This window comes from Sphaeramia orbicularis, chromosome 22, assembly GCF_902148855.1.
Source record: "Sphaeramia orbicularis chromosome 22, fSphaOr1.1, whole genome shotgun sequence".
Lineage (NCBI taxonomy): Eukaryota > Metazoa > Chordata > Actinopteri > Kurtiformes > Apogonidae > Sphaeramia > Sphaeramia orbicularis.
The window spans coordinates 25,520,633-25,545,632 of NC_043978.1; the positions used below are offsets into that span (position 1 = coordinate 25,520,633).

Here is a 25,000-nt window from a genome sequence, read left to right on the forward strand (position 1 = left end):
ATCGAAAGATTGCTGAGAGATCATTGGGTGATCGATGAGATCATTGAGAACTCTTTGAGAGCACCTTGAGGGTTCGTTGAGAGATCGCTTCTGTTGGTGATCTTTGAGAGATTGTTTGGGACCGAGTCAAAACTTTGAGGAGACCAAGGTTGAGCTGAGGTTGAGTCTTTGTTTGAGACCGTGGAGATAACTGGAAGATCACTGAGAGATCACTGAGAGATCTTGGTCATCGCTGGACACTTATTGAAAGATCGTTGAGAGACCTGGCCATTTTTTCATCGCTCAGTGATCTCTCAACGATCGCCACCCTTGTGTAAAGGGGGTTTAAGCAGAAGCGGATTGAGGCACACATTTTTGGTAGTTTTCTATTCTCTCTACTTTTCCTCCAAATAACAGCAGCAGCAACAGCCTGTTGGTTCAAACAATCTATGTTTGTATTTGAGTGAGGAAGAAAATCTGTGTCACTGGGGATTTTGATTGATGGCGATCGACCACAGACCAACAAAGAGAAAATGTTGACACTGAACATTTCTGCAAAACCACAGATGTGTATCATCTGAGCCAAAAATACATTTCATATCGACAGTCCTAGACACAACTATGTCTCTTTTTTGATTTTGTAGGACTCTGAAACCACAGACCAAAGCTTGCATGTCAACTCATGCAGGTTTTTAGGTTTGTGACATTAACCCTTTCATGCATGAATTATGAGAATCTTAAGGGGTCAAAACGCAGTAATGTCCATTCAAAGAGAGAACTTTAATTGATTTCCATTCCAACATTTATTTCAATATAAAGTAGCTCCTTGTTTTGGATAATCCCTTATGGTCCAACTAAAGCAAAAATGAATTTCAAAATAAAAATGTGGGTCAAATTGTTTCTAAAATGTCCCTTCAGAGAGATTTTGAATACCGTTTTTTGACCCTAATCAAGTTCCTGAGTGTTTTATTCTTCTTTAGGCATGAAAAAAACAATGTGATTGAATTTTTTTTTTTTTTTTTTTTTTTTTTTTATGAACCTGTCTTTCATGGAGTTGCAAAAAATATCCACTCAGCTGGACATCATATGCGTTTAATTTTTGAAGCAAAGAAACATGTATTTACTGATATACTGTGTGAAAACTATGAATTAAATTTTTTTAATGCTGCTAATCTGATGTTTTGTCACATTTTAACATACTCTAATATTAGTTATTACTCACTTTATGGAGATAATATGCAGAAAAAAAAAACTTTTTGTTTAAGAAAAATGGTTAATTACAATCTATTAACAATAACAAACAATTGATTTACACTCAAACCTGTCACTGCAGATCAGGTTTATCAAGAACAGCAAAGTTACAGGAATGGTGTGAATTACAATGTATGGGATGATGCGTAGGTGTCCACTGTGTTGGATGATATGGAACTAAAACAATAAAATCCATGAATATACAAGAGAACAGGTGTAGAATAACTGTCCACTGTAGTGACCACTATGCATGAAAGGGTTAAAATGCTTGTTTTGTTAGGAGTTGGTCAGTGCTATCCGTGCCTATGAACCAAAACATAACAATCATTTATATATATAGTATTGATTTCTGAGAGACATATAACACAGTCTGTTGGTGATATACAAGGCTGGTATACACAAATCTAAGAATGCTGATATTTGGTTGAGATTATAGTTACCTGTTGTTTGCGCAGTATAGTATGCAATACAAAGAAATGTACAATATTTGTTTACAATAATTTCCTCCCAGGACTTTACATAAATTGTACAATATTGATGCACATTGTGGTGAAAAAATAAGAAAAAAAAACTTGTATTTCTTGTATTTTCACCTGAGGACATTTTGTTTGTGTACGTAGTGGGTAATGGAATGACTTTTTCAGTATATTCTTCTTTTAAAGCTATACCGTATGATGTGGCTTTTTTACACTTTTCTTTTGTCATCTTAAAATGCTCCTAATAAGTGTGTGTCAAACTAAAATGGAAAAGAAATCCACCAGGTATTGAAACTCAAAAATGTTTAATTCTCATATATTTCTGATAAAAGTCTGACCAATCATTTTAGTCGGTCCGAATAAAATAATTGGCCGAACCTGACTGAGCCTCCTGTCAATCATCCATTACGGCCGTCCAGCATCCGATCCATTATCTCCGTCTCACATCCGATATGTGTCCCTCTGAATCTGACGCTTCATTCGCGCTGCTTCTCCTGTCACTGACCACAGTCTGCTGTCTAGGATGTGTTTGGATAGAACTGACATGCACATGTGGAAGGGACTAAACGGATTTATGAACAGAAACGACAACTGAGGGGCACAAACAGGAGACTGATGAACGAAGGATGGAGATAAAAGTCCGGAAGTCAGCTGTACTGGACTGAACAGGTCTGCATAAAGCTCAGCTTTTATGACGGTGGGACTCATACAGGTACATGTACATGGTGTCACACATGTAAGATGATGTAGGATGATAATTGTATGGACTATGAAACTTCAAATGTCCACGGAAAATTCGCGGAGGCCGCGCGTTCACAGTGCGCGCGCCCATCCCCTGGGCACTACAGTGAAGACACTGACCCAGTACTGCACAGACCAGGTCTACTGATGGAACAGGAGCCGCGGGCCCGCGGCAGGTGGATGATGCATCTGATTACTGAGGGAGGGGTCCGCTGACACGCCAAAACGGACCGGACCTCCGCCTCTGCTTCCTCCTCCGTTTTCATCGCGCATCAGATTAGAGGAGGAGGAGCCTCAGAGCTCAGGCAGTGGGAAGTGGGCGGGGCTTTGGAGAGAGGCAGGTTGTTCATGTTCAAACTTCTGCTAAGTGCTGTGAGAAATGCCACATCGGTAGGTATAGCTTTAATGCACCTGATGATCAGCTGACTCAGCCCTAGCATCTTCAGGGAAAAAGCAGTGCTATATTTCTACTCTGTTTATTACATAGTCCATATGATCCGCTTCTGACAACACGCCTTGGTAAAGTTTGATTCACTTTACATAAATGCACTTAATTCACCCTTCCTTTTGTGTTTGCTTCAACATTTGCTTTGACATTTTATATAAACAGCTATTGTTAGAGGCAGAATATAAAGTGTTTTTTTCTTATATTTTGATTTGTGCTACAGTACAAACTGGCTTATTTGTAAGTTCTGTAACTTCATATTTATTCAACCTGGTGCTGGATGGTACATCAGATGAACAGGTTCTGCAGGTTTTAAAGATGCAGGGTTTGGTATTTTTTGGTGTCACTGAGTCACTGAGAGGAAAGAACTGCATATGTTGTATTGATATTCCAAACTCTTATCAACGGGGGAAGTCTTGTACCAAAACCCGCCACACTAAATCCACCAACAAACCCATGTATCCCCAGACTGTATCACTACATAAAGTATAGAGGTTGTTGCTTACACATATCTGTATATTATGATAGCTGCTTGATTTAAACTCAGTAAAAACGTCGCTTTGTCTTGTTAATCTTCACGTGCTGCATCAGCTGATAGTTTACATTATAGCTCTGTTAGCTTTGCTCTGTTTTTAGATAGAAATAACAGCCGCAGTAAAACGTCACCTCAGTTTTCTGTATTGTATTAGGGTGCTACTATGAAACTGGTTTTATTTTGGTACCTGGCACTTTGCCTGCTTTTCAGACCTAATAATAAAAGAGAAATGTAGAAATATTTCCCCCCAGGATGTACAGGGTGATGACTTCAGATAAATGCAAAAAAATTATACTCTTACTCTGAGCTATCCCAAAATTAATGATTTTTTACTAAACATGGCTGTAAATGGTTTTATATAGCGCTATAAATAAAGATACTGTGTTAAATGTGATGATCCTAGTGGTTTTTCTAATCCAGACGTGAGTTTTTCATGGATCTCAGTCTCGTTCCAGGTTTCGTATATAACCCATCGTGTCCACTGGTGTTACATGCAGAACCTGCCTATTTAAACACAAATAAATTGTGGGTGATTTCACAACAGCGGTCATTTTTGTGAAACACTCTGCCTTGCATAATTAGTTCAATTCCCAAAATGTACCTTTGAGAGAATAAGAAGATATTTGAAAAAATAGAAGCGCATAATTTTCGTGTCCTTTTGACCATGTTACATGCAGATTTTTGTATTAAAAAAATAATAAAATGTGTTTTATCTGAAAAATAGTTTCTCTTCTATCTCATTAAATATTTATTTTCAAAATAGTAATAATAAAATGCTTCATAACATTAGTCTGCATCGGGTTTGAATTTTTAGCCCCTCTGTCCTCTTTTTAGGGACCAGTTTCATAGAAGCACTCAAATGTAAAAATTTTCTGATTTTTTTTTTTTTTTTTTTCACTAAAACAAAGATAAAAACTTGGACTTGTCATTATTTAAAGGGTATTCACTATTATTTTACTGATCCAGCTCAATTGAAATCAAATTGGGCTGCATGTGAGTCATGAACTAAAGTTAGTTTGACACCCCTGGTTTATGTTTATATTTGGTTTCTTCATTTGGACCAAGAGGAGGTGACTGCATAAGATAGGTGTGGTGTTCTGCTCCCTGATTTTTATTTCTGCATGTTTAATGGTCACGAGTCTGGTTTCGACCAACTCGACATGTAAAGTGTCATGAGGTAACTTTTGGTAGGATTTGGGGCTATATAAATAAAATTTGATTACTGATTGATTGATGTAATATGTGGTTCAGATGTGTTACTTTAAAGTGCAGTTTCCTAAGTAGCATATCAGAGATAAAGCTACAGACTGAGCCCAACAACGTCTCATCCAATTTCTATGTTTAAGCATGATGAAGTAATGTTGTTCTAATGAAGGTGTGGGCTTTGTCCTTTTCATAATGTCTTCTCAAGTGAAAAGAACAGGAAATATTTCACAGCTCTTTACTATTTTTGTTGCCATGTTACTCCAATCACTAAGAAAAGCCATGGCACACCACACCTGAATTAATCACACGTTCTGATGTGTGATTTGTTTGTGTTCATGAAGCTGCAGGATCAGTTATGCACTAAAATTTGTAGAGAAGAAGATGCAGCAGAATAATGTATCGAATATGAATACGTGCCTGCCTATATGGTCATCATTCATCGTCATCAGATATGACCCATTTGGACGTTGAGAGGCTCCGTAGTTACCATGGAAACACTGTCATCTTCTACAACATTGATTCGCCAGTAAAACTATGGAGAGAATAAAAGGATATTCGAAGAATAGTAGTGCATAATTTTCGTGTCCTTTTTACTGTGTTACATGCGGATTTTAGTATACAACTAATATAAAAATGTGTTTTATCTGAAAAATTGTTTCTCTTTTATCTCAGTAAATATTTATTTTTAAAATAGAAAGTGCTTCCAGATTTGCTTCATAACATTAGTCTACATCTGGTTGGAATTTTTAGCCCAATGTCCTGTTTTCAGGGACCAGTTTCATAGGAGCACCAATTGTCAGTAGTTACACTTATGATCTGTTTGGAATCGTCCAAACAAGGAACTATCATAGTCTAGTTTGAACCATGAATCAACAAATGGCCAACTTAAAGATAATAACATCACATAATTTATACCTTCATAAGCCTCTGTGTCCAGTGGTGAAAACAACAAACGTTTTCTAGATTTTTTTTGTAACTTAAATCTTTATTGACTTTTATGTAGAATTGTAACGGTAACTGAAAAAAAAGACAGACAAACAAAAGTGACCCCCCCCCCCAAAAAAAAAAAAAAGGGGAACACACAAACAGGAGCACAAATAAGTACAAAAGAAAACAATGATACTTCTAAATTTTGTCACTTAACTCTAACCTTAACTCTAAAAATTGTTTCTGGCTGGTTCTCATCCCATCTGGTCACTTTCTGACACTTTGCTCAGTGGTCTTGTGGTGTTAATTTTTTAGAGTGACTTTAATTTTTTAATGTCTGAAAATAGGAATACTACATAAAACACCTTTGATGACCTGTGAGTAATGGATTTTTCAATTTCTGTCATACACAGCAGGGTTAAAACAATGGCCATAATGCATCAATAGGCAGTAAATTATACAGGATGAATAAAAAAAAAAAAATACACATTTTGGAAAAATTACCCCCAGTTCCGCATTTGATAATTTTTGGAATTTTCTTTTATGGATGTTAGTAGGTAGGGGATTGGTGGATACTTGTCCAAATTTACAGACCCAGGTTTTCATGCATGAGTGAGTTGGAGCAAATTGCCCAATCCAAGTTAAAACTGATTTGTGTGAAGTAGCGGTGGGATTTAAATCCAATCAAAGGTCATGGGAGGGGACAATGGGCATCCATCTTGTTATCCACGAAGTTGCCAGGTTACAGCATTAACACTTTGGCCACCATGTCAATTTCATTTCTTTACCCATGGCAGTTGTTCCTGTCTTTCAATGTTAATTCAACTTGTTTAGGCTTGAAAATGTCACTGAGGCCCTGCGATGAACTGGCGAAATGTCCAGGGTGTACCCCACCTTCGCCCGTAAGTAGCTGGGATAGGCTCCAAGCGACCCCCGTGACCCTAGTCAGGATAAAGCAGGTTCAGAAAATGAATGAATGAATGTCACTGAGGACAGGCCAAGTTACGGTTAGGGTTAACCTTAACCCAGTGGTTCCCAACCTTTTTTGACTCGTGACCCCATTTTAACATCAAAAATTTCTGGCGACCCCAGACATTCAAAACGGACACTTTTTTTTTTCTTTTTGCTAAAATTAATTTTTTTTGATCATGTAATAGTTTGCTATACTATTTTGCAAATAAACGTTAATTTTAGACACATTTAGTCTATATAATGTATATTATTATGGACAGAGGCAGGAAAGCCAGGTGTAGATTACTGCACAAAATAAGAATTTTAATATTCTCAGTCAGGATGTGTACAGTCAGTCCAGCTTGGATTTACAAGGCTGACAATTAATACTGAACAAACAAGAACTCAAACTATGAATTATGAAAGAGCTGCAGCATCTGAAACTGACCACAATGAACATTTGAAAGATAAACAGTACCACAATGCTTCAGTTTCAGCTTCACAGTTTGTCATGTCTTTGATGTATGTGATTGTCTCTCTCAACTCAACATATATTTTTTACTAGTGATTTTTTTTTATTTATTTATTTTTATCAATTATTAGTTTCAGGCGACCCCATTTGAATTCCAGGCGACCCCACATGGGATCCTGACCCCAAGGTTGAAAAACACTGGACTAACCCTAACCCAAACCTGTTAATTTGGACAAATATCCACCAATCCCCCACCTACCGATGTCCATAAAAGAAAATCCCAAAAATTATCAAATGTGGAACTGGGGCTAATTTTTCAAAATGTTTTTTTTTTTTTTTATGCACCCTGTACAGTATTGCTCAGTTCTGGTAGTGTTTTGCTGAGTGTATTGGGAAGAGACTGGTATTAACAGTGTGAAATGGGCAATGGCAACGTTTTATTCTGGCAACAGGACACGTTTTCACAGATTGCAGTGGTTACTACTATTAACAAACAGACATGTTGATTGCCAAACCACAATTACCATACCTGTGTGGTACAGATCCAGAGTTTTTGTGGAACATGAGGGTTTATTGTTTACAGTAGAAAAGGTGCTGGTGTCTCTGGGAGCTGCGTACCTAATAGCAGACTTCACGAGTGATGGCACCGTGCCCATTAAAGTTTAATATCCTCATTTGGTCAGTGTGAATAGTAGATCTGGCAGGCAGTAGCTCCACCACGCTCAGCGCCTGTGGTTCATTACTACTAAATCAACCTCCGGGCACCTTAAGGGCTCCCTGTTGCAGATCCAAGATGGATGGGAGCTGGCGGTGACCTTTAGTAGGTTTTACATTAAGGTTTTTTTTTTTTTTTTTTTTCTGAATTAAACTGGAGAGCCATGAAAAAAAAAGGAAGTCTAGTGGCGGAGTGGGCGGTGGAAACTGTCTGCCTGAAGTAGGTTACATCAGCATTACAGCCATTTGTTGTGTTCCCTGTTGTGTGCATTGTCTGAACATAATGACAAGTTGTGACGATTGGGGAAAGTATTTCAGGTAAACAGCCGTTACTCATGTTTCCATCCGCATCATACGCTCCTTTTAATACCTGTGAGACAAAGCGGTGGAGTCATTTACATTTCTTTTGCTGTTTTGAGTCTCTCTGAAATAGCAGGGAGCCCATCATGACATTCTCTGAAGACTTTATAGGTTTGTTCCTTCATGTGGATTGTGTTTATTTTGCCAAACAACACATAAGGCTCTGAGATCTGGTGTTTGTCCGCCCCCCCCCCCACCCCCCCACCCCCACCCCCAGAGAGATACTGTGAAGGTACTGTACTTCATATACACTGCAGGGAGGTGAGTAGGCTTGGAGGATTGGAGGATGGGCTCTATATAATAACACTTCCTTACCGTTTTAGCAACTATTTCCGCCCTCTTTCTCCCGCTCTCACTCTGGGACTGGCAGATAAGGAAATGGCTATAGCAACCGTATTAACAATGTTTCCAGAAACTGCCATTGTTTCCTGAGCTGGTGTTGAAGGGAGATTAAAAATAATAAGTAGTGGTGCCATTAGAAATGGCGGCAGGCGACAAAACATTCATTCCAGTTTGTTGTTGAACTGCTACCCTGCCACTCTGCTGATAAAAGTTGCGCTGCTGGCACCCCCTGTCTGTATTTATGCATTTATGCTTACTTGGCTCTTAAGGACAAGACATGGCGGCTTTTCAAAGCAAATATGTGGACTTATTGAAATGTTCATGTTTGTGCAGCTTTAGACAGTGATAGTGGAGATATCTGTTAAGGTAAATTAGCCCATGGTGGATCTTCTTTTTCTGTTGTAATCATTTTGCTTTTTTTTTTTTTTATCTTAGAAATTAGGGCTACACAGTATTAAAAGAAATGAAATTCTAATATTGTAATATGTTTTTTTCTGTAACATATAATTCAGCATGTTCCGCATATTTTCCCCTTCTGAGACTAATAAAGGCATATCTTATTTGATTTTAGCATGATTAAAACAGGATTTTTTTTACTAGATGACTTGAACAGCTCAATTTGAATGGTTTCTTGTATTGTTTAACCCTTTCATGCATAGTGGTCACTACAGTGGACAGCTATTCTACAGCTGTTCTCTTATATATTCATGGATTTTGTTGTTTTAGTTCCATATCAGCCAACACAGTGGACACTCATGCATCATCCCAAACACTGCAATTGACAACATTATTGTAACTTTGCTGTTCTTGATAAACCTGATCTAACATGTTTGAGTGTAAATCAATTGCTTGTTATTGTTACTAGACTGTAATTAACAACAAAAATGTGTTGTTGTTTTTTTTTGCATATTATCTCCATGAAGTGAGTAATAACTAGTATTAGAGTGTGTTAAAATGTGGCAAAACATCAGATTAGCAGCATTAAAATGTTTTTATTTCATAGTTTTCACAGTTTGCAGTTTGTTTCTTTGCTTCAAAACTTAAATGCATGGTGTCCAGCTTTTTTTTTTTCTTAATTTTTGCATTATTTTTTTCATTTTTGCAACGCCATGAAAAATAGCTTTATAAAAAAAATTTCAATCCCATTTTTTTAAAGCCTAAAGAGGAATAAAATCACTCAAGAAAAAAAAAATCTTGATTAAGATTCTCATAATTCATGCATGAAAGGGTTAACACTTGTAAATAGAGATCGACCGATTAATCACTTTGACTAATTAATTAGCAACAATAGGATGCTTTACAGACTGTCGGTATCAGTGGAGGTGAATGCAGATTGTGGCCAATCACAAGGATCATATGTCTAAACATGGGAAACATGGAATATATTAGGTCAAAAAGAAGATAAGAAAAAACAAAACACTTTTTTTAGGGATAGTCTAATGTTCAATTCCATGTTTATTAATTAATTCATCATTTATTGAATAAGATGTTCAATTCAATAGTTTTAAACCCTTTTTTTTTTTTTTCTTGGAGGGGTAAGGGTAAAAATACTAGAGCTGGGTAATAACCTACCCTTTTTTCCCTGCTCCAATTAACATTATATCTGCCTTTAAAAATCCCGTATCAGCCAATCTCCCCCGGTAAATAATTTTTGGCATAGCATTTTGGATATTAAACATATTTTGGATAAAAATACTCCTAATAAATTGCAGTAATGTACAATTGTAACATTTGATTTTTTTGGTGGCCGGTATTGAGGAGAAATTGGAAAGGTTTATTTTGATGTTTTTTATATATATATTTTCTGGTGGCAGGCTATTAAGTTCTCATGGTGCAAGAGACCAGAGTTCAAGCGTCCAGAACTGCAGAGCAATGATGAAAGATGGAAATGGAAACACACACGCATTCATCATAACACTGATTTATTGAGGAGTAACCTCTGTGGTCAGCTAGTCAATAACTCACTATTCCATAGGGTTCTGCAGCTTGTGGTAGCAGCATTCAGTCAGTTCCAACAGCAGAGAGAAATAACTGTTAATGAAGAGGGAAAAAAATGAGTGTGTATTATAGTTGATGATATTAACCCATAAAGACCCAAACATCCACCTGTGACCGAAAGCATTTACTGATCTAAGCTGTTTAATATCTGTTGATCCACTAATCCTATCTGTCCATGTAAATTATTGCTGTAAAATACAGTTTGTCGTCTTTTCATGGTCATCAGATATGACCCGTTTGGACGTTCAGAGGCTCCATAGTTACCATGGAAACACCTTTATCTTCTACAACATTGATTCACCAGTGAAACCCATGGAGTTGGATCAATGACAGTGGATGGAGACACTTGGTTTATGTCCAATTAATGCTATATTGTACTGAAAAAGTCACCTTTTCTTCATTTTTTTCTGTTTTGATACAACAACCTTTGACTTTCCTACCTACCTATAATTTTCACTGGGAAAAAATGCAAAATTCAGAGGATAATATGATAACAAAGCATTCTAAATCATGTAGGAAAGGTTAAATAGAGGAAATGATAGATTTTAGTAAAAAGAAGTCACTTCTTTCTTCAGCTTTCTTTGTTTTTGATTTAATAACCCTCAACTGTTATCTGAGCTTTTATGAGCATCTATATGATCAGTAAATTAAATATTGGAAAATACCTGAATTTTGTTGTGTAAAATTTACGGCCACCAGTGGGAGACATCTCTGGTCTCTTTGACGCTCTTCCACACTGTACTCTGGAATGTTGAATTTATGTCTGTACTCCCTAATCTATGTAGCGGAGCTTCGTCAAGTCAAGTAAATGCACACAGAGTCAAAACAGTGTCAAAGTCGGAGATCAAGCAGAATTCGAGCCGCATAAAATAAAATAAACACTTAGTTGATATCTGCCCAAACAACTGACTTTTTCGCTCTGGGAGACCATTTTTATTTGGCCAAAAATAGGTTGGGTCTTAGTTATAGACCTTCTCTTTTTACCATATTTAGAATATTATTCTAGTCACGTTAGAGCCCGCCTTTTTGACTTTGTCCATGATAGGGTACATTTTTACTGGTCTGTATCTAGATTGGACAGCATATATACACTACAAACAAAAAGTTAAGGATTTTTTTTTTTTTTGTCATTTTTGTCATTTGTAAATAAAACTATCTCTGGTCATTAAAAAAATGTGTTTCAATTCACACAAAAAAGTAAAAAGCATTGTGCAAGAATCCCAACTGAAAAAAAAATAGCCCAAAAATTTAAAATATCCTTAATTTTTTTTTTGTAGTGTACATATGCAACTATTTCCCAGTTTTAATTTATCATATATAAATTTTTAACTCTTTCCAAGAATATGTAAATTATTTCCCAGAATGTCCAAAATTTCCACTCACGTATATTTTTGTCCACCATGTTTTGAAAACTTTCCATGGGCACACATGTCTTTTTGCAGTGGTTCTCCCAGGAAAAAAAAAAGTCAGCTACTCTGGTACAATCTTCACATTACACTATGAATAACTTCTGGTCTGCAAATGAATACAGATGAAATACTTTTTAAAACAAATTCAATATTTTTGATTAAAATACTGGTTTCTGACACCACAGTTTCACCGGAAAAATGCAAAATATGGAGGATTATTTCATAATAAATGGTGATGAATCACTTATGAGAGGTTAAATATAGAGAAAAATTTATTTGGGAACTGCCACAAAAGTAACACTGGGTCTTTATGGGTTAATTGGAAAAGCTCATTCAATAGGACGTGGTAAAAAAAAGTACTGCAATAATTCCAGGTATTGCATTACTTCTTGTGTTTGCTTACTAAACTTATTTAATTTATCCCCCAGCTCTGCCTCATCATACCAAACAGACTCATTTCCTGATTGCAGCCAGAATCTCTGTTTTTCTCCCGAGTCAACAGAACTAAATGTGTTGCTAAATCTGTGCGACTTCAAAGCTGTTTTTCTTTGCTCTCTTGCCAGGGTCATCACAGATAGCCAACTCCTATCTGCCTCCCCAGGCAAGACTTAAAGCTTTGACTGTTGGTTTGTGGTTAGAGTTCATACTTGGCTTCAACATTGGGCCGACCGGCGGCGGCAGCAGCAGCAGCAGAGGCTACAGCAGCTATACAGAGGCAGACAGAAAAATATGAAAAAGATATACATTGGCAAAACCGCCCTCAAATCCCAGAGAAATGGTTGCAAACATCAAAAAAGAAGGTAAGACGAGTCAGCGCCAGGCGTGTTTTAAAGGAGACATCAGCATTATTATCCATTTCATTCACCGAGACTAACTGAAATGGATTCTCCCTGGGAGGTCATGACCACTGAAACCTAATGTGTTCATTCCCATCATTCATTTCCACATCTCTTGTCATGTATCACCCACCGTACATTCGAGTCAATGCTGCGCTGCCTTTAACAGTCTGGATGCCAACATGATGTAGTACCCCTAGAAAAAAAAAAATAATAAAAAATTAGCGGCTGTTAGCTCAGACTTAATTAAACTGGCATTACTTTGTGATAAGAGCCCTGAGCAATTTTCACATGTACTTACAATAGCGTTCTGGCTCCCTGCCATGTGATTTTACAACACTTACAGCTGTTACACCGAGGACAGGATGTGAAGATTTTGTTTTGAAAATGTCAGAGAAGCATCTGCGTTGAAACTGCGAGTCTCAGCATGTCGAACAAACTGATCTGCATGTGTAGCATCTTCAGTGATTCATCTCTGAATTCAGGTTTCTACACTGGAGGTGTGTGTTTATACTCAGAAATAAGGTGACAGACATGAACAGGATAGTCATCACAACTTTATAAACTGTCCCTGACAGTGACCTGGTGTGGGGTTTTCCTGAATGTAAAGTGACTGTAGCATCAAACTTAGCATCCTCAATGTGACACCAACCCTCCAGGATGCACAGCAAAGGCACTGGACCCAGAGGAAAACTAGGATTACTTCACCTGAAGCCTGAGGTGGAAGAAGTAGACAGGTTTTTACTGTAGGAGAAGTTCTACAGTATACAGGGTGGGGAAGCAAAATTTACAATATTTTGAGGCAGGGATTGAAAGACAGTGTATGACCAGTTAGTTTATTGAAAGTCATGAGAATTTATTTGCCACACGAAAATTGACATAATAGAAAATGTTTTTATTCTATGTGTCCTCCTTCTTTCTCAATAACTGCCTTCACACGCTTCCTGAAACTTGCGCAAGTGTTCCTCAAATATTCGGGTGACAACTTCTCCCATTCTTCTTTAATAGTATCTTCCAGACTTTCTCCTAATAGTTTTGCTCATAGTCATTCTCTTCTTTCCATTATAAACAGTCTTTATGGACACTCCAACTATTTTTGAAATCTCCTTTGGTGTGACGAGTGCATTCAGCAAATCACACACTCTTTGACGTTTGCTTTCCTGATTACTCATATGGGCAAAAGTTTCTGAAAAGGTATGGATAATAGTGTTAGGTATGATTATGACATCAATATGGTTTCAAAACAATTCATGTAGTGCCTGCTGAGCAAAAACACCTAAATGTTAAATGTAAATTTTGCTTCCCCACCCTGTATTAATACTCCAATACAAGCAAAAGTCCTGAATCCAGAATGATAAAGTTGAGAAATAATATCTATAATAATAATAATAATAACAATATAGTAAATGTACAGTTAATGTGCTGCTACTACTACTACAAAAAACAAACAAACAAACAAAAGAAGATTCTTGAAAAATTGTTTACGGATGACGGACGGACGCTAACTGATACCAATTGTCAATCAGACCCTTTGGGCCGGTGGACTAAAAAGAACACACTATTATAATATGTGATAATATTTAATAGATCCTCTAGCCAGATTATATGTGTATCTGCTTGGATGGATCATCAAGTAGTATTATTAGTAAAGCTTCATCACATCATGTAATTTTATGTTTTTTTATATGTAAAAAGTAACACCTAACAAGAGTGTTCACATACAGACATACATAATAGTTGTTGCTGAAATGTAATGGAATAGAAGTAAAACAGTGGCAAAAAATCGAAATAATCAAATATATGTCAAAATTCTACTACTTGTTTTGTGTGTTCTTGTTGTGGATGCTGCCTCTCTTAGATTTTATTTTTATACGGCCGAACTTATTTTATTCCAAGATTTTTTTTGGATTTATTTATTTATTTTACATCAAAGAACTAGTATTAACAAAAACTAGAAACAAGATGTCGATTTCAGTGGATCAAAACAGGATACAGGATTGCTAACTGCAAAAGTATTTAAAAAAAAAAAAAAAAAACTAAACTAAAATAAAATAAAATAAGATAAAGTAGTTGTTGTTAGGGGAAGAACTTGCACCAGGTTAATCTAAGAGCAAAACAGAAGATGCTTCCACAGGCATTTTCACATCTGAATTTTTTCCATTTCATATACATTTGGTTCGGTTGGTTTTGTTGGTTTCACATCGTAACCATGGAAACAGACTATAAACAACTTGGCTTGATATTCTCGTCACTTATATGCACTCCTTCCTGTACTTGACATGTTGGTCAGTTTACAGACAAGTGTGCATTTTTAATTCCTCCCATCTGACTTTTGTTCTTCGCCTTGCTTTGTTTTCGGATGATGATGATGCTAGTCTCAAAGTCCAAACCATCCGAAAAAACCTTTTCACATTATAAATGAACTGAACCTTAGTGTAGTTGGGTGTGGACCAGAACCGTCTCTTTTGGACTGGGTTTCACACCACTAAATTTGGACCAAACTGAGAAATCTGAAAGCAAAGGACATGAGAAAGTCCCCAGTATTTTTTCTTTTGCTATCTGAGTCTACATTTACGGTGGAATTTTTTGCATGGCTGCCTGTTTTTAATGACTGATGAACAACAATTAGTGGAGATTTTCAAGCGAGCAGTCCCATTATTGGCTGCGCTGACTCAACACAGTGTATGAGTCTTTCTGTAGACATCATCGCCTCTTCTTTTAGTGCCAGCTTCTCCTCTCGGGCTCCGGCGGCTGAGGTGGAGGTGCACTTATTGCGCCTTCTGGTTGGCAGCACCGAGCCATCGACCCTCTCCGCGAGCCAAGTACCCATCAGTCTGGCAAAATGCTAAATCCCCCAAAGCAAATCCCCAACTCTCCATCTCCGGCCTTTCATCACGACATACATTCCCTCAGTCGGTCCTGTCACAGTGTTTTCATCCCCTCAACAGCTCAAACATACACCGAACGTACAAGGGCAAATATTACTCTGTGCTGTATTGTTGTTGTTGATGATGATGGCGTTGAATCGCTGCCATTCCGGCCTTTCACTCCCCCTCTTTCATGCCTCTTCTTGCTTCCTTCACCCTTTTCAAAGCCTACTTGCACATTCACAAAGCCTCGGCCCGTTCTGTATTTTCACCTCTTCTTCCATGGTGTGTGTCTAGGGGCAAAAATCCTTTCCCATTCTTTCACAGATTCGATAGGGGGTTGTGTAATGGAATTCACCATTACACCTGTGGGAGCCTCTTTCCCAGCCCTGCTCCCTCCCTGTGAATGGGAAATGATTAGTATTCCTCCTCCATCCATCTACTCCTCCCCATTGGCTTTGCTGCCTTACCCCTGCCTGGGACCTCTCTCGCTGCAAAAACCAAATTACACTCCAGCTACACTTCCATCCCATCTCACGACCGCATACACACTTACTTATTTACTCTATGGCCTGTTCTTTCTACCTCTGCCTCCCTCTTCACTCTTCACTCTTCTCTCTCTCTCTCGATACGACCAACTTTGACACCGGCAGAAGTACTGTACATCTGTGTCGTAACTGAGTCTTTTTCCAATTCTGTTCCCGGAAAAACTCCCATCGGCCGCCTCTTCAGCTCTTTCCACGACCACAAGGATGACCTTCGCAAGCGCCTGTCCTACACTACACACAAACTAGAGATGGTGGAAACAGAGTTCGACTCCACTCGACAGTACCTCGAGACAGAGCTGCGCCGGGCTCAGGAGGAACTGGAGAAGTTCACCGACAAACTGCGCAGGTGGGTAGAAGTGTGTGGAATCTAAAGCACGGGTGTCAAACATACAGGGTGGAGAAGCAAAATTTACAATGAACATTTAGTTGTTTTTTTCTCAGCAGGCACTACGTCAATTGTTTTGAAACCAAACATATATTGATGTCATAATCATACCTAACACTATTATCCATACCTTTTCAGAAATTTTTGCCCATATGAGTAATCAGGAAAGCAAACGTCAAAGAGTGTGTGATTTGCTGAATGCACTCGTCACACCAAAGGAGATTTCAAAAATAGTTGGAGTGTCCATAAAGACTGTTTATAATGTAAAGAAGAGAATGACTATGAGCAAAACTATTAGGAGAAAGTCTGGAAGATACTATTAAAGAAGAATGGGAGAAGTTGTCACCCGAATATTTGAGGAACACTTGCGCAAGTTTCAGGAAGTGTGTGAAGGCAGTTATTGAGAAAGAAGGAGGACACATAGAATAAAAACATTTTCTATTATGTAAATTTTCTTGTGGCAAATAAATTCTCATGACTTTCAATAAACTAATTGGTCATACACTGTCGTTCAATCCCTGCCTCAAAATATTGTAAATTTTGCTTCCCCACCCTGTATGGTCTAAAGCACAGGTATCAAACATGCGGCCCGGGGGCCAAATCCGGCCCGCCAAAGGTTCTATTCCGGCCCTGCAGGATGAAAGTACAAAAATGAACCTGAACAGTCCAGGTTGTCCAAATCCTTTTGGTTCAGGTTCCACATACAGACCAATGTGATCTACAGTAAAAAATAATAACACAATAACCCATAAATAATGACAACAACAAAATTTGTGAAAAATTATGTGGAAAAAATGTAAGTGAAAAAAATAACATTACACTGTGAAAATATTTACATTTACAAAACTATTCTTTCACGATAAAATGCAAATAAATACATAAATAAAAACAAAGATGAACAACCTGAAATGTGCAATTTTAACAATATTCTGCCTGTTACTAAATGTTTGGTGCATTTATGGATCCACTGTGATCAGGAGTTGTGTTAATAATAACAGATGTAATATTGTAATATAATATTGTAAAATTGTTCAAAATTTAGTTCCAAACTCCTAAATTTTAACAGTATTTTGCCTGTTACCAAATATTTATGTAATATTGTATATAATGTACAGTATATGTATAAATAATAAGTCGAGGCATAATATTGTTCAAATTGCACTATTTTTTCTAATGAAATTTCATTTTTTTTCAGGTTATTCACATCTTTTTTGTAAAATGTAAATATTTTCATAATTTAATTGGGGTTTTTTTTTGTGCTAAAACAACAAGAAAAACTTTTGTCATCATTTATAGGTTATTAAGTCATTATTTTACTGGTCCGGCCCACTTGAGATCAAATTGGGCTAAATATGGCCCCTGAACCAAAATGAGTTTGACACCCCTGGTCTAAAGCATGGGTGTCAAACTCATTTTCTTCCAGGGGCCATATTCAGCTCAATTTAATCTGAAGTGGGCCGGACCAGTAAAATAATAGCATGATAGGCAATAAATAATGACAACTTTGAATTGTTTTAGTGCAAAAAATAACATTTAGTTATGCCAGTATTTACATTTACAAACTATCCAAACAAAAAGGATGTGAATAACCTGAAAAATTAAATTTGTTAAGAAATGTAAGTACAATTTTATCAATATTATGCCTCGACTTATCATTTATACATGTGCATTACAGATCAGATCTACAGAGGCTAGTGATGTGACGTTCACGAGCGAATCGAATCTTTTGAACGGCTCTTTGAAATGAACAATGGGAACCGTGTCTTTGTAAAGAGCCGTTCATTTTTAAAATTTTTTAAGGAGGGAGTGTCCGATTGCCTGTGAATTTAGTGTCACTGAGGAGGCATTGGGCAGGAGGAGAATGTTCGAGCAGAATGTCTCTTGGCAAGAAGTTAGCAAAAAAACAACAGTTTGAAGCGTGAGGTGAGCATACTCAAGGAGGCGGAGCTGGAAGACTGGTCGACCGTGATGTTTTTTTGTCAAATTCCAGCATTTGCCTAATGTCACCTCTCATGTCATGTATTTAGCCCACACATTTGAACTAACTATTCTTTTTTTAAGATAATATTTACTGCCACGCCAATTAAACACCTTTAAAATGTAATGTCAATCATTACATGTAGCCTATTTAGTCATTAAAACATTGGTGTTTCAAAATAATGCAAAAAACATAAAAGAGCCAGTCTTTTGAACGGCTCTTTTCAGTGAACGGCTCCTGATTGAACGGTTCCCTTCAAAGAGCCAAAAGTCCCATCACTAACAAAGGCACAAAACATTTAGTAACTGGCAAAATATTATTAAAATTGCACTTTATTTTCTTTTAACATTTCAGGTTGTTCATATTTGTTCAGATTATTCACATTTTATTGTTAAAGGATAGTTTCTTAATGTAAATATTTTCCTCATTTAATGTTTTTTGCACTGAATCAAAGAGAAAAATTGGTTTTGTCATTATTTATAGGTTATTATGATATTATTTTTGAGTTCGATGACTTACTTGCACTTTGCAAATTCATCCTGCGGGTCGGATTGGAAACTTTGGTGGGCCGGTTTTGGCCCCATGTTTGACACCTGTGGTCTAAAGGGTTCAATCCGATCCGTGGGATGAATTTGTGAAATACAAAAATTACACAGACAATATTAACAGTCAATGATGTCAAAATCGTTTTAATCCAGGGGCCACAAACAGACCAATTCGATCTCAAGTGGGTCAAAAGAGTAACATACTATCATATGCAGGCAAAAGTGGCTCAAATCCATTTTTTTGCCCCCTATGTGATTTAGGTCAGATTCTTTCATGACAGTGTGAACAGCACAAGTCGCATGGAATCTGATCTTTTCAAATCAGATTTGGGCCACTTTCAAATGTGGTACTAAATCGGATACATATCAGATTTTTTTTTTTAATGCGACCACAGTTTGAACGGCCAGGTCGCATTTATCCAACCTTTCCAGTTACTCCCGTCATTGACACAGCAAACGTAGAGACCCGGAGGTACATTATTTTGAGTTTCCAACTAGTTTAATGTATTTACAATTCCCATACTACAATGGTCCAGAGGTGCAACAGCCAAAAAAACTTATCCACTATAAGAAAAAAAGAGGACAGCCCAAAAAATTACCCGCTGTAATAAAAAAAGAGAACAGCCTGAAAAATTATCCACTATATGTTTTTAAAATAACTATTTTTAGTGCACCAACCTCCACTTCCTGTGCGTTACTTCGTTAGCATTAGCCACATTAGCTCAAGGCCTTAACATTTTTTAGCCTATGGTTTTATTTTTTCTGGTGGACTTAATTTTAAAGCAAGAGATCTTTTGAGTAAACAGCGCCCTCTTAATTAAAAAGGTGGATGATGTTTTTTTTTCCTGATAGTGGATAATTTTTTGGGGTGCTCTCTTTTTTTTCTTATAGCGGATAAGTTTTTGGGCTAGTGGATAATTTTTTGGGCAGTTCTGTGTTTTTTTCTTGTTGTGGAAAATTTTTTGGACTGTTCTCTTTTTTTTCTTATAGTGGATAATTTTTTGGGCTAGTGGATAATTTTTTGGGCTGTTGTCTTTTTTTTTTCATATAGTAGATAGTTTTTTGGGCTGTTGCACCTCTGGGCCACACACGCAAACATTGCACTATGCACGGGCTTACCTTTAGCACCACAGTGTTGTCACAGTCATCGGACTTGTAGATCGACAAACCTTGAACCCAGCCACTGCAAAACTGTTCATAACTGTCAAGGGATCTTAGGCTTTTGAATTATTCCACTGTGCAGTAACTTATGCCGGGAAACTTGTATGAAAATCTACATGATCATTAATTAAATATAGGAAAATACCTGATTTTTATTCAAGAATACAAAATACAGAGCATAATATTTGAATAGATGTTAATAAATCACTTAATAAAGGTCAAATACAGGAACAAAAAAAATCATTTGGGAACTGCCGCAAAAGTAGCACTGGATTTTTATGGGTTAAATACAGAAACTAGAAGATATTCCCTTTCAATAAAGCTTAAAGGATAACTCCCTTTATTAACCTCATAGGGAAAGTGGGATTAGGAAAACTCTCCATTTTACTCATCCTAATGCACCCATAGTCGCTCGCATTAGCAATTAGCATTAGCACATAGCACACATAATAAGCTTAATACCAACCATATTGGATTTACAGTTCCTCTTTTAAAGCCCAAACCTAACCATACACCAAAGGTTAAAGACATAACGTTCAGGATGTGCTATTTTTTGGATGGTCCTTTTGTCTGTGAGTCATTTTTTTCTGAGAACTGATGTCTTTCTTTTCTTGATTCTAATGAGGAGAGCGTATGCAGACATTAAGACAGAAAGTGCAGTGCCAGCATCTTCATTCAGAGTGCTCCTCACTGTGAGTAATTCTACTTTGAGTTCCAGTCAGACGGGATGGGACTTGTCACCCATAGGAACAAGACAAATGTGGGAGAAACCATATCTGTTCATCCGTTTTATAGAAATGGTCACAAGAACGTTAAAATAAATCCATCCAGTAAGTCGGTCAGACACTCATTGTTTGCTCTCTGGTTGAAGCTTTTAGCACCTTGTCTATTGTGAACTAGTCTAGTATCCAACACCAGACAAAGTGATGAACCATATGTTGTCATAGAAACAAAACTTAACATGTAAGAGGTTGTTTTTCTCACCACATATTCAGCCCAGTTTTCTCCCAGAACTGCTTAGAGACAGACTTCTTAGTACATATCACCTGTTATACATGCGTATAACATGTAAATTCTTTAGTTAAGGCCAGAAATTCATTTTTTTAAATCACAGTTCACTCTAGATTTGCAATTTGTGTTTAGTTTAGTTGTAAAACATCCTATATGTTCCTAAGATGACAGGTTTTAACCCATAAAGACCCAGTGTTACTTTTTTGAATGAATTTTTCTCTCTATTTAACCTTTCTTAAGCAATTTATTATAATATTATCTTCTGCATTTTACATTTTTTCAGTAAAAATCTGGTGTTTTCCCATATTTAATTCACTGATCATGTAGATGCTCATTAAAGCTCAGATTAAAGTTAATTGTCATAATATCAGAAACAGAGAAAAATGAAGAAAATGTCTCTTTTTCAACAAAATTATCATTAACTGCACATAAAGGAAGAGTCAATGTTCATGGGTTTTACTGGTGAATCAATGTTGTAGAAGATGACAGTGTTCCCATGGTAACTACGGAGCCTCTGAACATCCAAATGGGTCATATCTGATGACCATTAAAAGATGACAAACTGTATTTTACGCCAATTATGTACATGTATTGATAAAATTAATGGATGAGAAGTTATTAAACATTTTATATTGGTAGATGATTTTGATCACCAGTGGTTGTTTGGGTCTTAATGGGTTAAATGTTATAGGCGATAATAGATAAGACTCCATATTGAGATGAATGAATGTGGACAATCAACAAAATTGATCTGTCTAATTTAACTAATTTGCCACTTGAGATGTTTTTTATTATTATTGTTATTATTATTATTATTATAATTTATTTAACCAGTAAGTCCCATTGAGATTAGAAACCGCTTTTGCATGGGAGACCTGGCCAAGGTAGCAGCCACACAAAGTCAAAACTATATGAAACACACATGATACACAATGAACAATAAAACAGAATAACAATTATTCAACCATAATGGCATCAAGTTATCAATCAATCAGACAGTTGAAATGGGGTTAATTTTGTGCTATAATTGACTTTCTAAGATGAGTCTAAATGCAAACAGCGCTCTCTGAGTTAAATAGTAGTTTGTACTCATTATTGTCATTAATACACATCAGTCACTTTTCCACTGACCCTCAAATTGCGCAAATATAACTTGAGCATAAAAATTTACCTAATGGAAAAATGACACTTTCACTTTTAATGACAGTATATTGAAAAAAAATTAATTTTTTGTGTTTTTTGCATGCAAAAAAAATGGCTTGTTTACATTACAAACACAGCATTTAAAGGGTTAAAAAATGTGACAGTTATTGAGTATTTGGTATTTTTATTTACGCCTCAAGTTGATGAAATAGAAAAAAGTGTAAAAGAATTAAAAACAAACTGTAGGAACATTTTTTTTGACATTATTCCACAAGTGTGCAAAAAAGGCACACTTGGTGCTTAGTGAGGGCCTTGCTGGAAGGGATACCAGGGTTAACTACAGTCAAATAACAATTAGCAATTGATTTATACTCAAATATGTCACTGCAGGTCAGGTTTATCAAAAACAGGAAAGTTACAGTAATGGGATGAATTACAGTGTATGGGATGGTGCATAAGCGTCCACTGTGTTGGCTGATATGGAACTAAAACAACAAATCCATGAAAATACAAGAGAACAGCTGTAGAATAACTGTCCACTGAAGTGACCACTATGAATGAAAGGGTTAAAACATGAGAAAAATACAAGGCTCTGCCACTGTTCAATTCACCTATTTCATAAAACTGGCAAAGCATATGCAGTTTATTGTGAGACAGAATAAATCCACACTATTCCGTGCTGTTACTGAAAAATAGTATCTCCCCTGAGTGGATATTTGTCATCCGTGCGACTTCATACATCATGCCATGAATGGCCGCTTGCCAGCCAGGCACAGCATGTTTCATACTACATAGAAAAATAAACAAGTTTTTGACACTATCTCCGGCAACTGTGAACTATTCTTAATTTAGTGTCTTAACAAACAGAAATGAAGAGCCTGCCTTCCATGCAGTGAAGCCTTTTAATGGAACAGGTTGATGAAAGCCTCAGACCAATGAGATTATCTGCAAATAGCACACACCTTCTGGTCAGACAGAACAGCGTGTTCTCTGCAGAAATGGTATAAATAAGTATGATAAATAAGCTCTTTACTGGAACTTGAAATTCTTCCTTAAAACTTGTCTCTGGGAAAGAATAAAACTCCTTGGACAGCGTGCAGTGACTATGTGCCCAAAGGACTTGTTGTCTGTTACAGATCCTCCCAGGCTGCGAACAAATCCCATTTATTTTTGTTATGACTGCAGCCACTCAGCCGCTACCCCCAGCCTCATTTGAACCATCTGATTGATCGGTACAGCTTGTTGGAGACATGAGCACTGGCTCCGAAACAGCCTCTCCTCTTTAAGCTCATCACAAATGACTGACAGCCTGGTTTATAATAGCAGGTTTTTACTACACATGTCTGTCCTTCATCAGTTAGTAAAGCACTCTGCCTTCCTCCGTTCTCTTTTAAATACGTGTTTTATGATTCGTCTCTGCTTTTTGTGTCCGCCTCCCACTCTCTATACATATGTTTGGTTAATGGAGCCGTAAATGCCGGTTTATTGGCGCTCTCTTAAGCCTTTGACTAATGTGAAAATGCGATGGTGAACCGAGAGGTGACGGGATAAAACACGACGAGTTAACGATCAGGACGGTCGGCTTCATCTACTAATGCACTTGAAGTCAACCACAGAGCAATGCTAATGAGTGAAATATGAAGAATAGATGAGGAAACACAAAAGCCATAGTGGAAGTGTCAGGATGGTGATGAAAAGGAAGAACCAGCTGCTAAGATACTGTTCATACAATACTGTTATTTTCATGTTCTACTTTCAAGACCCTTCAACACTTTAATGAATTCTGATCCGTTAATATGGAAAATTTACAGTTGTGTACATGTGAACTTTGTGTCTGAGGCTGTTCCAATTTGTAGCTGAAAGAGATTTAGTTTCTACGCAGTGGACTGGACTTTTTCACAAAAAAATCCTAATATTCCTCAGTAGTGGCTTTTCTTTTTTCTTTTTTTTTTTTTTTAGTAGTGATTGTTAACAAGACATTGTGGACGGAAAAACAATAACAACAACACATAAACAAAGAGAAAATCAAACAAATAAACAAACCAAAAACAACGACAGAGAAATGAAAAACGACAACAAAAGTCGCTTTTCCGTTGACCCTCAAATAGTGCAAATGTAACTTGCGCATAAAAATTTACCTAATGGAAAAATGACAATTTTGCCAAAAGTCTAATTTTTCGATTAAAAGTTTTTGCGTTGGCAAGAGGTGGTTTTTCGCGCGTAGCGCAAATAGTATATCACACAAAACTGCAATGGAAAGACCTTTTTTTCGCAACTAGAGGTAGGTGAATTAAAAAAAACGGATGTTGACCAACGTTACAACAAGCAATGAATATATCTGTGAATCAACACCATATTTACGTTTGTCACCATGTTTATGGAATGACTTCTCGTGTTATCTCGCAATGATAAACAAATCATTGCATTTGTGATTTAATGGAAAAAACGACGTTACTCACTTCTGTTTTTTCGACATTTAGTAAATATCGGTAAAGGTTTGCGTAGATGTCCAATAGAAAAGCGACTACTGAAAACATCATATTACAATGAAAGAGATAATAAATGTAAAGAGCAACTAAACAATATACAGGGTGGGGAAGCAAAATTTACAATGAACATTTACTTGTTTTTTCTCAGCAGGCACTACGTCAGTTGTTTTGAAACCAAACATATATTGATGTCATAATCATACCTAACACTATTATCCATACCTTTTCAGA

The 25,000-nt window shown here is 36.8% G+C and overlaps 1 protein-coding gene across 1 annotated transcript in view; it reads left to right on the forward strand.

The window, feature by feature from the left end:
* begain (brain-enriched guanylate kinase-associated) overlaps positions 1 to 25,000 on the forward strand; it is a 152,831-nt gene that overhangs the window by 46,910 nt on the left and 80,921 nt on the right. The window contains exon 3 of the mRNA XM_030126708.1: positions 16,242 to 16,403. Within this exon, the coding sequence (XP_029982568.1) occupies positions 16,242 to 16,403 (162 nt within the window). The remainder of the gene's footprint in view (positions 1 to 16,241; positions 16,404 to 25,000) is intronic.